This window comes from Aulostomus chinensis, chromosome 15 (assembly GCF_037954235.1).
Source record: "Aulostomus chinensis isolate RoL2024-O1b breed Wild chromosome 15, RoL_Achi_v1.0, whole genome shotgun sequence".
In the NCBI taxonomy this organism is placed as follows: domain Eukaryota; kingdom Metazoa; phylum Chordata; class Actinopteri; order Syngnathiformes; family Aulostomidae; genus Aulostomus; species Aulostomus chinensis.
In genome coordinates this window covers 2,582,056-2,599,459 of record NC_141334.1, presented here as the reverse complement: position 1 = coordinate 2,599,459, position 17,404 = coordinate 2,582,056, and the positions used below count along the sequence as shown (strand labels likewise).

The window sequence follows — 17,404 nt, the reverse complement described above, 5'->3', positions numbered from 1 at the left end:
ACCAGAAAAAGTATCTCAGAACGCCTAATAACTTTAGTTGGCAGCTGTCAGCCAGATGTTGATGTGGTCAACTGTCAAAGTTACAGTCACGTCTGAACGCTTAATATGAAGCCGCTGCAGGCGGGAGATTAGCTTATCGTAGAAACACCATCCGCTATTGCGTATATGATGAACGGAGAAAGGGGAGCCTCTCACAGTGTTTCTGCTAAGCTAAGCTAAGCTAAGCTAAGCTGGCTGTGGCCTGGTGCTACAGAGCGAGCAGACGCGATGATGGCGTCAGGCAAACATTTAACTCAGCCACTGTGAGAGGACGTTTCCTCAGAGTTCACTCAAGTTGAAAACCTCACTAAAGACATAACTAGAACATAGCATAGCAGGAAAGAGTCTTTGGTGTTAAGTCAAAGCTCAACAGCCTCTGCCAGTTCCCCAAACGCTGTCTTCATCTTGGTTTAACACTGGCTGGCACGTGGTGGTGCTGGAAAATGGAGGGATTGTTCTCCTCATGGCAACACCAGCAACGGAAAGTATCTGTTGAAGTTATCGTCCCACGAAGCGAGTAGCAAGTGTAGCTGCTAACGTTGAACATGTTTGCTCATCTCAAGGTTAACATCTCTTGATTCCACCTGATGAAGTCGTGGTCTCATTGCCGCATGCCGATTAAGACCTGAGTGACAGAATCGTCACCATAGCATGGCTGCAGTTTCACTGTGGCCACGCCCACCAGATGGATGTCAAAGGATGCGCAGGAGAGGGAACGACCTTCAGCTCATTTGTGTGCCAAACAAAAATTGTACTTGTCTTTAAGCCTTGAGTCACGTGTGTGTGTGTGTGTGTGTGTGTGTGTGTGTGCGCGCGCGCGCGCGGGTGCCCCTCTTGACTCCCCAGAATTAAAGAACCTGAACAGAAATGTGCTCAACGACCAGATGACTCTCAAACATGACTTCCTGTCGCTACAGTCCAATTGACCTGACTTGTCATAAGCAGCGATGTCGCCGAGCTGCAGAGTGAGTGCAACTGTTCCGCTTTGAGGTCGGGGGATGAGGCGGTGGTGGTGGTGGTGGTGGGGGGGCCTTTATCCTCCCCCCCACTTAGTCACTTCCTGTCAGAGGGAGGGAGGCAATAAGAGAGACGTTGACAAACAGTACAAGTGGAAGAGACAGGAAGAAAGAAGGAAGCCATCTTGGTTTCAGTTTGACATTTCAGCCTGCAGTTGACTGTCTTCCCTTTGGTGCCTGAACCTTTTAAACGCTTAGGAGAAGGAGACTCGGGTGAGTCCACACCAGGAAGTCAAACTCTCTGACGGCAGCTGTTGCAACTTCTGATTCCTTGCCTGCCTGGTGCTGGCTTGTTTGTGCCGCAGGAGTCAGACACGAGGCCTGCTGGTTGGTGTGGGCGCCTCCGGCACAGACACTTGGATGGTGACAAAGACAAAATCAGCAGTGAGCGTGAGAGGGACACGTCTTTAGCTCCACGCACACCGATGCAGGATGAACTCCGACAGAATGCCGTCGAGGTCCGAGGTGATAGAGTGGGGTCCGCAGCAGCTGGCCGACTACCTGAGGAGGGTGAGACTACCACCTTATTAACGTTTTCATCTTTGCGTTCAGCCTCAGCAGACGTGAACTGTTGACGTGTTAGGGGACGGAGAGCCGGAGCACAAAGACAGAACTCATCGTTCTCCAAACTCCCCAAAAACACAGAAAGTCACACACACAGTCTAAACTAAACCCCAGAAATGTTGGTTTTCTGTCAGAGCGACCAGCAGGATGACATCGTCCGCTGACTTTGGCCTTTGACAGGTTCTCCCGTATCAGCACGAGTGTTGGCCGACACCGCACATGGACAAGACTGGTGACTAAGATACGTGATGGAGGCAGAATGTTGTCGTTGGAAATAAACTTTGTTGTCCAGAATGGCATCAGAGCACTGAACTCACCAACTTCCCTGGGATTTTAATCACTGTGAATGACCCCTCCCATCTTCTCCTGGATTATATTCTGTTACATCTTTTTTTTTCAAATCTGCACGCAAAGGACAACATATTGGCTGATGACATTCGCTTTTATGATGCGCTGATACCTGCAGATAAAATCACCACGATTTATCAGTCAGGCTCTCTGAGCAGGACTGCCGGAGAACGTTGGGGCCATGAGAGTGTTTAGGAGGGGTTGGGGGGCAAAAATACTTGAAATGTGAGAATAAAGTCAATTTTGGCTCTTTTGTTAATCTCAAAATTAACTTTTTTTTTTTGAGATTTCTGACTTTAATCAATAATTTGTAATCTAAGAATTATGAAGTTTATCTCTGAAACATGACCTTTTTTTTTTTTTTTTTTTAAGACTTAAATTCTGACTTGGATCTCAGACTTCCCAAAGACGGGCATCAGTGTCAGTCCTCCCCTCCCTGCTGAAGAATGCCACTGAATGTCTACTTGAATGTCCACTGCCCCCTTAGGCTGCTGCTTCATGCTGCTTTTAGATTCAACTTCCCCCTCGAGAGCTCTCCTTATGTTTCCTCTAAAAAGATGAAGGGACTTTCTGTTGATGTTTCATTGCACAAAACTTTGATCCGTGAAGTTGAGGAAAGAATCTCTTGTTGTTTTTAACGTCTCTGTGGCACACACACACATGCACACACACACACATGCACACACTCTCTGTGTGTAGTACACACTCAACTTCTTTACTCATGTGGAAGTGAACTTAGTCTCCTGAGGTATTTGTCCCCCCCCAGCTCTGCTCACCTGACACGTGTGTGTCTGTGTGTGTGTTGCAGATGAGTCTGTTTGGATGTGATAAAGCCGTGTTGAAACACTCCATCAGCGGAATACGTTTTGTGGTGAGTTTGGATCGAACACGTTGAACATTAGTGAATGAAGAAGGAAACAAGAGGTTAGAGAAGGAGAGCGAGAGGGGGAGCTGAGGAGGTAGGGGAGGTTCCCCGTCTAGTCTTCAGGCTGTATTTGCCTGTAAGACCACATTCAGGGCAAAAAGACTCAGGTTGATGTTTCCAGATGTTAACTGTTCCTTCTTCTTCTTCTTCTTGTTCTAGAATCTGAGTGACAACGACCTTCAGAAATTCCCAAAACTTCACGCTCCGTAAGTTCGTCTCACAGGACAGCATCACACTGAACACCCAAACATGGTTGACTTGCCTCCTCAGGGTCCGTCATATTTACGAAGACCACTAGAGGGCGTCTCCAACACAAACAGTGCTGACTAAAATGCTCTCGTTACCCTGCAGTAGGAAGAGTGAGAGAGGATTTAAACCGGCATTGGCTGGTCAGAGTTGGTGGACGCTGACAGAGCTGTGGTTCATCAGCATCTGAGGTGTCGGTAGCTGTGAAGGAAAGTTTAACTGTTGTGTGTCCATCCGTGGTCTCAGGATGATCTCCAAGCTCAGCACTGAGATCAGCAAGAAGGAGGAGAGGAGAGGCCTGTTCCGAATGAAGTACGTTCCTTTTTCAACGAACCTGAAAACTTAGAACGACCGTCTGGAACGTACATTAATTAGCACTATGTTGAAATTTAGATGTTCTGACGTCTCATCTTTTTCTGAATACAAAGCTTTTCTGCTGATGTAAAATTACGAAGAATACGTGATTGGAATGACATCATTAATGTCACTTCCTGGAAGACACATGACATGATAGAATCCGTACATTTCCTTCAGTGGACTTGGAGACACCAGCTTGGATTTGAGGATCACTTTGTTTGTCCTTTCTCTCTCTTTCTTTCTCTCCATCCCAGAACCACGACGCCGAAATATCACGAACCAGGTGGGACCTCCATTTTTATCTTTGTACTCAAAGTTGTGTCAGTCTGAGATGATAAATTCCTACTCTAGGCTGCTGTGTGCTAACAGGTGGTCTGAGCTTGTAAGCTCGTTGTAGTGAGTTGTGGCGCGTTGACAGGAGGTTCTGAAGTGGTAACACTCTGACTTCTTCTCTGACAGCTGCTGAAGTTCAAGGTTGGGGTGATGACGAGTTCGTAAGTTTGGCCTGCATGTGTTTTGAATTGTTGTTGGAGGGACGAGCGTTTCACTTCTGTTCATTTTTAAACACGAGGAAGCTAAAAACGACGTTCGCTGTCAAAGGGTTGATGGCTGCTGAAATATTCTGATAACTTTATAGATTTTCAGAAAGTGTGTTACACTGTAGAGCTCTGCCTGATGTGGAGTGTTTGTAGTCCAACAGGAAGTGGTCATCTCCTGGTTCCTCCACCAGCAGCCAATAGGATCGCTCCATGTGATTGTGGTGATTGAACCAGTAAATCAGCTCTGGTGAACAAAAGTTGACGATCTTCCAGGTTGAGTTCATCAAGATCATCTTCACTAATGAACCCTCTGCTGCTAAGCAGTGCTAAGCTAACATTAGCCTATGAGAGAACTACACCAGGGTCACATGACTTCAAGGTCCCCACCACTAAGCTTGGGGCTTCTAGTGATTCCACTGATGACCTTGAATGACCTCCACGACCTCTGTAGGCTCCTTAAAACACTGTTAACTGTCATCTCAGCTGTTTGTATCAGGGTTTCTTTCAGTTATCAACCAAAGCTGGAACTCAAATCAACAGGAAAACTGAGAGTAGTGCTTGCTGGCTCATGCAAAGGAAGTTAGCATTTTCTTACTTCCTGGTTATACGCCGCCCTCCCTCTAGATTGGGACTGTGGGTGGCCTGCGTGCTTTCACACATTTTTGAACAAGGAAGGAACCAGCACGAAGGGCTGGTGCCGCTCCAGTGAAGCTTCTTTTACCTGTGACAGCGTGAAGCTTCTCAAGGGAAGTTCCAGAAAAAAAACAAAAAGAAACAAACATCAAGGCTTGAAGTTAGCGTCACGCTCAGACAGACCGGAAGTGAAACTCTGTGTGGGGTGATCGTACACGTCGGTTACTTAAGGATGCAAATATTCAATATTTGTACCCACCAGCCTCAAGCATTCAATCACTCTGAACCTGTTGTCTGTAAAATGACATTTGATCTCAGTGCAGCTCATCAGGTCCCTGCAGAAACACACCTGCTTCAGGGGGGTGTTTTGCTGCCTTGTGAGGAGTGTGAACTCACCTGGGTAACCAACCCTGCAGTTTCATGTCACCGACTGTGTTTGTAGGATGACGAAGAGACGGAGGATGACTACGAGAGTCCCGACAGCGGCGATAAGGAGAGCAGCGACGGAGATTATGAGCACCCGAACGATGACCTGGATGACGCCGGCAATTACGAGCCTCCTCCCACTGAGCCGGAGGACCTGGGGCTCAAGCAGTGCCCCACCCTGCCCGTCGGAGACAGCGACTACATAGGTGACCTGGCCAGGTTTAATCACTGCTGGCGTCTATGTTGCACGCCATCTTAGAGGCCTGTCCATCTGGACGAACACTCACCCTATGTACCTGTTTATGTGATGAAGTCACATGTCAGGTTACTGGGATTCCTGACAGCCATGGAATGATGGAGAGGCTCAATTCAGTCCTGTCGGGTAGGACTAACCCTTAACGTCTGTGTCTTCAGACAACAGGGACAACCATGTGTCGTCCAGATGCCTGCCCCCTGTTGTTAGTCCCCGCCCCCCCGTTGCTGCCCTCGCAGTGCCCCCGCCTCGCATGGTGAGCGTCCAATATTAACCATTTTTCTACTTCCCACTGCCCAGGTGAGCGAGTGTGCAGCTTGACTCAGTGTAAGCTTTCATCTGCGTGAACGTCGTCTGATGAGGTGTGTGTGTGTGTGTGTGTGTGTGTGTGTGTGTGTGTGTAGCCAGGTCAGTCATCCCCCGCAAGAGATCACTCGCCACACAGCGCTGGGCGACCATCAGGAAAGTATGAGTGTCAGTCCCAAGTTTTCCCTGTGTTTAGTGCAAAAACACACACACACACACACACACACACACACACACAAACATATACATTTGTGTGTAAAATTTCATCTCTGAGGCTCTGGTTATGATCTCTGCTCGTGTCATGTTCAGTTCCAATGGAGCCGCCGCAAATCTTCCGTGGCAACAAACCAGGCCGAGAGTCGGGATCGGCGCCGCCCACCATCCGAGGTAACGTTCACCTTTGTTCTGACCACCGGTACCGCGTTCTCTCTGACATCCGCTTGGTCCCTGTAGTGTTCTAGTTTGTTTGTTTTCATCTCAAGTCAAAGTGTTTGTGGATCCTGAATGTGGGGTGGACAGCGTTGTCAGACACTTCTAGACAGTTCTGCTGTCGTTAGCCATCAGTCTCCATTAGCTTCAAGCTAAATGTATGTGGCTGGCTCTTGAACTGCATTATGGAGTCACAAAGAAGTCATAAATGAGTATTTTAGTACTTGGACCCCTGTGTAACACGTTTTGTCTTTTGTTTTGTCTTGCAGGACCCAACACTCCAGAGAAGGTGAGTTCCTTTTTGTTGTCGACTAAAATGCATTTGAAATACAGGATGTGTCGGCTCCCTGGAGAAAACATGTCAGAATCTGATCAAAGTGATGTGAATGAATAAAGAAAGAAATGGCACAAGTCATTTTAACAACATTATATGTGTTTGCTTGTGGCCCCCTGCCCTCCATGTAGTTTGAGTTTTGGTCCTTGAGGGGAAAAGTTTGGACATGCCCTTTATGAAAGCACAGATGCACGACTCTCCCCTTCTACCAGCAGGGGGCGCTTGAAGCAAACGTTGCAAAAAGAATTGCAGCCGACAGCAGAATCTGATAAAATAACCATACACCAGGAGCAGAAGGCTGCTGGGTGGGGTTTCTTCATCTCAAGTTTGTTGATAAAGACAGCGAATCCTCATTTCATTGATTTGCAGAGGATCATTTCTCTTGAGAAACTGCATTTGATTTACGATCAGGTGACGGACGAGGATTGGAGCGAATCACTGAGGACACCAACAGTCTCTGGTGTGACATAAAAACATTTTCAAAAGTTCTGACAATCCCTCACTGACTGTTTGACATCTTTATTTCAATCATATTAAACGGATGACAAATAAAAAAAAACAATATTTTAAAAGGAACATCGAGACAACATGAAATAGCAACTGTAAAAAAATCAAACTGAACTAAACACCAAACTAATTACTACCTATTGTTCTTTAAGCTCTAAGTTTGTTTTCGATATTCATATAAAAACTAACGCTCGCACCAGTAAATCGGCTCCTAACTGTCTCTTTATTCACACAAATATGCACTGATCAGTTTTCTTTAGCCTGTGGAACAAAATATCCAAGTTACCATCAAAAATTCATATCTTACAAACCATAAATACATTTATTTAATAAATAAAATGATCTGACCTATATTGAGGAATTATTTTTGTTCTTGCTGGTACTCTAAGTATCCATACACCCGCATATCCATTACTCATCTCCATATTTACACCTCGAGAAATTATCTACAAAATGAAAACGAATAAAAAGAGTGAAAAAGGCCTCCTCTGTCTGAGGCTAAGCTACTGCTAACCTGCTAGCATTATCATCATGAGTATGTTAGCGTGCCACTGATGTTTCTGTCTTTGTTGTTTTGGTTTTGTATCTGTTGGTGTCACAGGCGGGCGTACACTCTCGCAGGTAAGCGCCAAACACAAGTTCACATTCACTGGGGCGCTAACATGTCGTAGCAGCCCTGCTAGTTTCATGTATCAAAGAATTACAGAGAATCAAACCCCATTTTAAGGAGGGACAAAATATTCTTTTTGTAAAGTTGCAGCACGAAACAGAAAACAGATGGAAAAGTCTTGTGTTTTGATGTTGTTGTCCATGTTTGAGCACCACCTGATTTTCTACTTTTCACCGTCGTACTTACTATGTCCACTAGAGGGCACACGAACCTTAATATGGGTTTAATGGGAGAATCGTATCAAAGTAATATTTTCCTCCTGCATTTACGACTTGTATGACGTGTAAACTTCAGTTTGTAACATTCTCAACCGCTGTGGATGCACATGAAGCTCTGCTTGAGTTGGTCTTGCACATTTGTACCCAGGCCTCAAATGGACATTCCGGATACTCACACTTGGCCCAAGCCTCCTGCCCTGCCTCCATTGTCCACCTCGGTTGGGAGGAGCAACTCCTCCGTCCGGCCCCCCCTCAACAGGTCAGCATAGAACCCCCCTCCATCGACTGTTCAATGACCATGCAGCAGATAATTGAACCTTTCTTTGGTTTTACAGGGTTGACATGAAGCGAGAGGTAAGTCTGAGTTTGTATGTTGGTGGAGATTTTGTACCGAACGCGCGCTGACCTGCCGCTGTCTCCTCTCTCGCCAGCAAACGCCTGATGACGGTGAGCTTTCGTTCCATTTTCAGTCCAGCAAAACCTGATCATGTCCTGAAATACAAGACCGTTTCTTCTAAAATCTGTTTTTGTGGTCCAGCACTCAAACACAACACCTTCCCCCTCGTCGGTAAAAGTCTGCACCCCCACCCTGGACCCCCTGGACGCTACGCAGACTGGTAGGAGCCCTCGTGGATGATAACTGGACCAGTTCTGTCCTCAGTTTAAGTTCATCAGCGCTGAACAAAGTGTTTGTTTTGTTTTGAAGCAGTTTGCCCCCTGGCGTCGGCTCCGCGGGCTCTCTGCCGCTCAAAATGGGGTCTGGTAAGCAACAGGAAGCTCCTCCGACTCATGCAACCGGTTCAGGTGATCATTCAGGTGAATGGCTGGGGATGCAGCCGGTCCTCGGCCATGTCTCACCCCCCCGCTGCTCCTCCTGGGGACTGGAGCACTTCCTCCTCCTGGATCCTCAAACTCAGCCACAGCTTCGAGTGCGAGTGGTCAGCAGTTGTTGAACAGAACAGTACAAGTTCTCATACCCAGGTTGTTTAGGGTCAGCTGACCAAATGTTTGTGCAATTTCATTGGAAGAAATGTGTAATTTTTAAAAAAACATTTATTCAAACAGTGGTCCTGAGTGTTAAACCGTCCTAGTGAGGACGGTCCCTCATTTGAGGGTTCAGACTTCATTCTGAGGCTGGGGTTAGAACCGGGGTCAGGTTCAGTATGAGTGGGGTGACGCTTAATGTCTTCAGGATCTTTACAATCACATTTGTGTGTGTGTGTGTGCGAGTAGCGATGGCCAATCACCGAGGTAGCTTCACTGGATCAGACTGGGCTCGTCCACCTCCATCAAGGCCAGCTAACCCAAAGGTAAACACACACACACACACATCCTTGTTCTTATATCTTTGTGAGGACTTTCACTGATGTAATACATTCCCTCGCCCCTCACCCTAAACCCAACCAGAACCTGATTCAATCCTCGACCCTAAAATCAAGTCTTGACCTTCAAACGGCCCTTTGAAGATGTGAGGACCGGCTAAAATGTCCTCACTCTGTTGGTTAAATACGTGCTCTAGTCCTCACTATATAGCAAGTACAAGAACACACACACACATGCACGCACGCAGGCAGGCACACAACAGATCAAGGCTTTGTCCCTACACAATCAATCAATAATTTCTGGATAATCCTGATCTCCTTGGCAGAGGAAATAATTCATGTTAAACAAACTAATGGACACTTCTGCTGTTCAACAAGTTCCAGAAACTCTCAGTGTGGTCAGAAACATGTGTGTGTGTGTGTGTGTGTGTGTGTGTGTGTGTGTGTGTGTGTGTGTGTGTGTGTGTGTAGGAGCTGGACCCTAGCTGGTATGTTGGAGAAGTGACCAGAAAACATGCTGAAGAATGTTTGAAACAAGTCAACAAGGTAACACACACACACACACACACACACACACACACACACACACACACACACACACAGTATTGCTTCAAGCAGTTATCAAGCTGTAACAGGGCTTGAACCTGCTATGTGGTTACTGTCCAAGTAAACCTGCAGTTTGAAGACACACTTTGAAACTTGGCCATTGTTTCCAACAACAAACTGAACGCGTCATTAGTGACACACTGACGAGGAGCAGTGACCAGTTTGACCAGTAGACAACTGGAGGAAGCCTGAGCTGTGCTGAAGCCCACCTCCTCCAGTGGTGCCGCTCCAGACCACCCAGACGGATCAGGTTCCAGCACCGTCCGCCTGCACGTTTATACAGACTGAGGCCGAATTTTCTCACTTTGAATGCTTTTAAAACGAGATTAATCCGTCAATCAGTCATGTGACTCTGTGTGTATGTAGGATGGCACCTTCCTGGTGCGGGACAGCACCCGGCAGCTGGCCAACCAGCCCTTCACCCTGATGGTCCTGTACCAGGACAAAGTCTACAACATCCAGATCAGAAAGCAGAACCAGGAGTTCCAGCTGGGAACTGGACTCAAAGTCCAGGAGGTAAATGGGACGCTGAGATTTTTGATGCCTCTGATGTGTTTGACATGTTCAGATATGAAAGGAGACAAGGCCTGCTGACTGGCCAATAAACTCTCCTGTGTGTGTGTGTGTGTGTGTGTGTGTGTGTGTGTGTGTGTGTGTGTGTGTGTGTGTGTGTGTATGCAGTTCTTCCCATCAGTCTGTGGCATCATTAGCCATTACTCCCAGTCTCCTCTGCTCCTCATCGATGCCAAAAACCGTACCTCTGGCCAGCAGAACCAGTGTCAGCTGTTGCACCCGGCTGGATACTACATGGCTGGACCCAACTGACCACACCAGCACTCACAGGACCAAGCCGGCTCAGACCGGTTTAGACTGGATCAAATGAGTTTGACCGGTACGGTTAAATGTGATTTTTTGCACGCGTCATTTTGTCGCTTCTTGTCTTTTTGACCTTCATTTCTTTACAGAGCATCGACATCTTGTGTGGTTTCAAACTGTTTTTCCACTTCTGCCTCTTTTTCATTGAAGCTCAATAAAACCAAGTTTTCATTTATGAGAATCTGATTCATGTTAGAAATTCTGTTCTACATGGTGAGAGAATCATCACCGTCCAATGTGACAAACCTCTTGAGTTTGCCAGGAACTTCATTTTTGACTTCATACATCCGGTTCCTTCATCTCTAAATCAATAACCTGAGACCACTAGGTCTTTGCAGGTTCAGGTCTACATCAGATCCACCAGTAAACACCAGAATGATGGATGTAGGAGGTTCAGGTCTACATCACATCCACCAGTAAACACCAGACTGGTGGATGTAGGAGGTTCAGGTCTACATCAGATCCACCAGTAAACACCAGAATGATGGATGTAGGAGGTTCAGGTCTACATCAGATCCACCAGTAAACACCAGAATGATGGATGTAGGAGGTTCAGGTCTACATCAGATCCACCAGTAAACACCAGAATGATGGATGTAGGAGGTTCAGGTCTACATCAGATCCACCAGTAAACACCAGACTGATGGATGTAGGAGGTTCAGGTCTACATCAGATCCACCAGTAAACACCAGAATGATGGATGTAGGAGGTTCAGTTCTACATCAGATCCACCAGTAAACACCAGAATGATGGATGTAGGAGGTTCAGGTCTACATCAGATCCACCAGTAAACACCAGACTGATGGATGTAGGAGGTTCAGGTCTACATCAGATCCACCAGTAAACACCAGAATGATGGATGTAGGAGGTTCAGTTCTACATCAGATCCACCAGTAAACACCAGAATGATGGATGTAGGAGGTTCAGGTCTACATCAGATCCACCAGTAAACACCAGACTGGTGGATGTTGGAGGTTCAGTTCTACATCAGATCCACCAGTAAACACCAGACTGGTGGATGTTGGAGGTTCAGTTCTACATCAGATCCACCAGTAAACACCAGAATGATGGATGTAGGAGGTTCAGGTCTACATCAGATCCACCAGTAAACACCAGAATGATGGATGTAGGAGGTTCAGGTCTACATCACATCCACCAGTAAACACCACACCGGTGAATGTAGGAGGTTCAGGTCTACATCAGATCCACCAGTAAACACCAGACTGGTGGATGTGGGAGGTTCAGTTCTACATCAGATCCACCAGTAAACACCGGACTGATGGATGTAGGAGGTTCAGGTCTACATCAGATACACCAGTAAACACCAGACTGGTGGATGTGGGAGGTTCAGTTCTACATCAGATCCACCAGTAAACACCAGACTGGTGGATGTAGGAGGTTCAGTTCTACGTCAGATCCACCAGAGACGGAGGAGCTGACCCTGATTCACCTCTGAGGGTCAAAGCACAGACGGACTGCCGCTGTTTGAGGTGTCGCCCTGAACTGTTGTTACACCGCCCTCCAGCCAACACACAGTCGCCGCGTCTGAGCTCATTAACACGTCAATAAGTGACATGGCTGCACGTCCCTTTATCTCCCCACTCATCCCTACAACGTCATTAACAAAACAAGAGGCCGGCTTGGCGCCATCGCTCAGCTGTTAGAGAAATGGATGCTGAAAAACAAAGAGTGGAGAAATTCGGCGAACAGCCACCGGCTAGCTGCCGGCACGCGGAGCCTCGCTAGCATGCAGGCAGGTTTTATCCGCTTGGTTTGAGCTCAGTGACCTGCAGGTGAAAATCAGTGTCACTGAATAAAGAACCGAAGGGCGGGGATCTTTCCTCCGGCGCTGCTTTCAAGGTCGTTCTACGTACTTTCCGGGAGATTGAGTTCTGATCAAACCCGATTGACACAAATTAGAATCAATAAATATTCAGAATAACGTTTTACATTTCTGCTTGTTTGTGTATTGAGTAATAACATGAACTGACCTGTAACCCTGGGAGAAGGAAGGAGATGGATAACTTGGGCTTTAAGAGCTCGGGAAGCTGACCTCAAATGAATACAGCAGTTAAAAAAAAAAAATCTAAATATAAGGAAACCAATGGGAATAGTTAGGAATAGTTTTAGTAGTAATAGTAGTAACCCTAAGGCAAAATGTTCTACATGGATAAATGGTTGAAACTGGTATAAGTAAAGGGTTTGAAGAGGCTGAAGTATTCTAGACATGGTGTTACTGTAGATGAAGTACTTACAAAATAGTTTCTCCTGTGTAATGTTTGAAATAGTGGACGAGGCAAAATAAAAAAGAAGTTTAACGGCCAAACATTTACCAAAGAAGTTATAAATGGTTAAAAATAGTGATCGAAACGTAACGAGTGAAACGGTGGGTGAGTTAGCTAAGAAACAGGAAGTTTAAAACAGCTGAAGTTAATCACTGAATAGTTTGATTAACAGCGCGATAGTGACCACCACTAAAGGTCGGGATTCACCGCACACGAGGGAGTTCACAGCTGAGGTCTCAAGTTGGTGACACAAGAGATGAGTCTCACACGAAGGCGCTGCAGTGTAAACGGAACGTCAATGGCGTGTAAACCAGCAGCTTGATTTCCGCCTGGTAGAATCGGAGACGAGACGCTGTAACGTCTGAAACTGTAAAGAGACAATCACTCATCTGTCAGGGTGTGTTGACACGCCGTCACAGTGGCTCCTCCAGCTCCGACCTGCCTGAGGGGGGGAATTCAGCCCAGGCCTATTCAAATCAACCAGTATGTGTGTGAGCTGGGGGGGTAGCACAGTGGCCAATCAGCTCATTGGTGGGCGGGACATTAGAGTATAAAAGCCCCAGGTGAACAGCAGCAGGTGTAGAGGGCAGGACAGGTGCAGGAGTACGACAGCAGATTTATAAACACAAACACACACACACACATACACACTTGTTGGAGCTGTTGCCACACACACACACAAACACACACACACACACTAGAGAGAAATTTACAGACGACACCATGGCCTCCTTCACCCCACCGCTGGGTTTGTCGCCCCCTGCGTGTGGATACTCCTTCCCCCAGCAGGAGCTCCCATCCCTGGATCCCTCTGACTTCAGCCTGTACAGCCCCCCGGAGCCGGCCCTGCCTTCAGCGCCATGGCTCCACTCCTCCAGCGACGTTTCCCTCTGCTTCAGCAGCCCAGACTCAGGCCTCCTACCTCGGCTCTACAGCCTCCAGAGACCCCCTCTCCCCGCTGCCTCCTGGCTCTCCTCGCCGGATGACATGCTGCACTTCATCCGTCCGCCGTACTCCTACTCCGCCCTTATTGCCATGGCGATCAAGAGTGCTCCTGAGCAGCGGCTGACCCTCAGCCAGATCTACCAGTACGTCACCGACAACTTCCCTTTCTACAGTCGCAACAAAGCTGGCTGGCAGAACTCCATCCGCCACAACCTGTCGCTCAACGACTGCTTCCGGAAAGTTCCCCGTGATGAGAACCATCCTGGTGAGATGCCGCACACGCCAGGACACCGTTCCACAGTCAGACCTTTAGCCTAGGCCGTGCCCAGGCTTTTATTTTGTTAACTAGTCTTAATTTCATTGACAGTAAAAGTAGATCAGCATCTTTTCTACAGTGTAGCAGGTCCTCAGGAGCAGCATCTGCTTGCTTGTTTTCAGTTGTTTGGATCAATGAAACTAACTTTTAATCAAATTTGATCACTTTTAAAGCGTAGCTCAGTAACGACCTCGCTGGCGAGAAGCCCTGCCGTTTTGTTGACCTTCCTCTTCCTCTTCCTTGCTGCAGGTAAAGGAAACTACTGGACGTTGGACCCCAACTGTGAAAGGATGTTTGACAACGGAAACTTTTGTCGCAAGAGAAAAAGGAAGGCAGATCATGTGACTGCCAGCAAGAAACCTTCCTCCTCCTCGTCTGACTCCTCTTCCTCCTCATCAGAGCCCAGCCCCAAACTTCCCAGCATGCACTGCAACATTGGTGCAGAGCTTCCTGTTCTCCAAAGCATCCTCCCAGGCCTCGGCAGCTTCTTGTCACACCTACAGGACTCGCTTCTGGCTCCTCCTCCTCATGCTAGCTCGCCATCCCTGCACATGCAAGTACCGGACCACCTCTCCCCACCTCCTCCTCCACCCCCTCAGGAGCTTGTCTCCACCTACTCGCCTGGTGCTGTAGTGCCCCAGTGGGACACTTGTGATTCCTCTCCTCCACATTTCTCCCCTCCGCCACTCTACAGCGACCTGCAGACAGCAGCCTGGCCTCTGCTGGAGCTCCAGGAGGAGTGGCGTCAGCAGGCCGCCAACCGCTGCCCTTCTCCGGCAGCTTCAGCGCCGTTCTGGCTCACCAGCAGTGAAACTCTTTTTTAACATCGTGCATTGAGCTCGCCACTCCCAGTGGTTCTATTTATCTTTTACCAAAATATTATAAGTTAAAACCCGTGTGTGTCAGTTGTAATTGTCATTTTTGTCACAAAATGTTTTTGTAATAAAAAAGAAAAACAAAGATGTTAATGTTAAGTGTTTCTCTCCGTAGTATGTTAATGTTGCATTAAAACTCCAGAGCTTGATTTTAGTTAAATGCACCAACACATGAACAATAACAACATGAACCTGTCAAAGGCTAAAGTTGCTAACTTGAGCTACTGCTATTGTCAGTTAGCAACCGTTAGCTTAGCTGTCCATCAGAAAAGTGGCCACCTCGGTGTGGCTTTCAGCCACGTTCGGTCTCTCGAGTTAGACCAGCGTAGAGATGCTGAACCAACACTGGCCCTCACCTCGCTCCTTTGTTGATCCGATAACATTTTAAATTATTTTACATTTAATATTTTGTCTCCTCCAGCTCGGTCTCTTTGTTGTTCAATTCAAGTTTCACCTCAGATGGCAGCAAGGTTGAAGTGACAAGACGCTTAAGTGATAGTATAAAATTACTAGGAAGTTACTTTTCCGTAGCGCGGTGCAACAACATCAATACAACAATATATGGTGATGTTTCAACCCCTTTGCATTGATATTGTTTCACAATTGTTACAGCACAACATGGAAGAGTTATAAAAAAAACAAAAACAAAAAAATTGGATATTGTTCCTCGACCGCGGTGGAGCACAGCAGCACTTCAGCAGTGTAACGCTGACATGGAATCCTAGCGCCGTTGCCTTCTGTGTTCCAGCTGCATTCAGGAACAAAAATGGAGTAAAACTCTGAATAACACAAGATGATACACAGGATCATAAACTCAATGCAGTTACTAAAATGATATGATTATGTTATATTGATTATCTTTAATTTGCTGCATCTGATGTTTTTAAAGAAACAGGGAATACAGGAGTAAGGCATTATGGGTACCGTAGTGTAATGAGCTTTTACCAAAATAAGATAAAATAAGATCTGTATGTGTGTGTGTGTGTTTAGCCATCATGTTATCCATTCATGTGTAAGTGTCTGTAAACAGGCGGCACACGCTGACCCACTGATACCATCAGCTGATCGATGCAGCTGACCAACTGTTTACAACACAACATGATGTGTGTGTGTGTGTGTTGGGGCAGCATAAGTGTGCCGCTCATTTACACTCCACAGCCCCCCCCCCCACACACACCCACTCTAGTGTTTATTGTGACAATAGACAAGTTGATGACAGACACCTTCACTTTTATAGTTGTGTATTCCTTGTGTCTCCTCTGCAGACAGAAGAAAAAGATCTGATGAAACCACACACACACACACACACACACACACACACACACACAGAGTATAGGTGCTATTAAACCCTAGTATTTGCATCACGCTGGGTGGTAAGAGGAGAGTCTACGCAGCTCGTTGAGGTGCCGCCTCAGTGAGGCCGCTCTCCCACCGCACACCCGTTAACCCAGCAGCCGACTTTCCAGTTTTAGTCCCCCCCCCCCCGCCCGGTGCCTCGCGTTTGATATCCGAAATGCAGTCGTTGCACCGCGAAAACTGGAACGACGGAAAAACAGCACCAGAGTGGTCGTGAAAGCAGCATGGAGGGTCGTCGCATTCACCCAGAGTTAAACGCCCTCCTGCGGGGTCATGTGACGCAGGCGCGCACGCTGGTGAAAGCCCACTGCAGAGAAAACTGGTGCTTATCACCGGGGTTAAGATGCAACGTCTTCAATGATCTGATCGGATGTGGATGGTGGGGAGAGAGGAAGGTCACCCTTTAATGTGGTTAAATTCATTTCCTGTCAGCATAACTTGTTTTTTTTTTTTATTTATTTTATCACGAACCATAACACCCCCACCCTGCCTTGACAAGATGAGACACTCAAGCTTGTTTTCTCACGATGATCAGTTAGTCACCATCTTCAGCACTGACGAGGTCAATCGCAGGCCCTCAGCTCCCATCGCTGGAGCAGCAGACACCGATAAACCCTCTTTTTTTTCCATACATTTAATCTTGACGGCGCTTTTAAACGTCACAGACTCGTAGTGGAAATGTTTGAAGAGTTGGAATCACGGTGATCACCTGACAACAACAACATCAACACATTATCCAGGTGTACCAGGTACCAATAGGACAGTTATTGTTACCATGGTCCCCACCATAACTGTCATAACGTCCCGATTACATCTTCTGAGTGTGTGTGTGTGTGTGCGTGTGTGTGGTTTTGTCTCAGCTTGTCCTGAACCAGTTGAGACGCCCCTATAAGCTCATCCCCACCTTCACCTCTCAAAACTAAAAACAACACAGCAGCTCGTGTGACTTTAAATGCCTCGCGATCAGAAACAGGTTATTCGTTAACAAATATGAGTGACAAGTAAGGAGCCTG

At 47.0% G+C, this 17,404-nt stretch overlaps 2 protein-coding genes across 5 annotated transcripts; both read left to right on the top strand.

Annotated features, from left to right (window-relative positions):
• The first annotated feature begins 1,111 nt into the window (after window positions 1-1,111).
• On the top strand, window positions 1,112-10,785 carry lcp2a (lymphocyte cytosolic protein 2a). Of its 4 annotated transcripts, none has more exons than XM_086227146.1 (22): window positions 1,112-1,268; window positions 1,361-1,565; window positions 2,776-2,838; window positions 3,052-3,098; window positions 3,385-3,450; window positions 3,750-3,778; window positions 3,955-3,989; window positions 5,110-5,299; window positions 5,508-5,602; window positions 5,751-5,808; window positions 5,962-6,039; window positions 6,351-6,370; window positions 7,524-7,543; window positions 7,959-8,069; window positions 8,146-8,164; window positions 8,242-8,257; window positions 8,349-8,427; window positions 8,517-8,572; window positions 9,044-9,120; window positions 9,604-9,678; window positions 10,105-10,254; window positions 10,420-10,785. In XM_086227146.1, exons 2-22 carry the CDS (start codon window positions 1,488-1,490, stop codon window positions 10,561-10,563), a joined length of 1,506 nt encoding a protein of 501 aa, XP_086083272.1. In that variant the 5' UTR covers window positions 1,112-1,268; window positions 1,361-1,487; the 3' UTR covers window positions 10,564-10,785. The 4 variants fall into 4 exon arrangements, with proteins under 4 accessions (XP_086083272.1, XP_086083271.1, XP_086083270.1 ...); XM_086227145.1 differs by having other exon boundaries at window positions 5,751-5,820; window positions 8,520-8,572; XM_086227144.1 differs by having other exon boundaries at window positions 5,751-5,820.
• Window positions 10,786-13,490: 2,705 nt separating this feature from the next.
• On the top strand, window positions 13,491-15,079 carry foxi3a (forkhead box I3a). The gene is made up of 2 exons (XM_086226645.1): window positions 13,491-14,109; window positions 14,410-15,079. The coding sequence occupies exons 1-2, from the start codon at window positions 13,623-13,625 to the stop codon at window positions 14,982-14,984; spliced, it is 1,062 nt and encodes a 353-aa protein (XP_086082771.1). The 5' UTR covers window positions 13,491-13,622; the 3' UTR covers window positions 14,985-15,079.
• The last annotated feature ends 2,325 nt before the right edge of the window (window positions 15,080-17,404 follow it).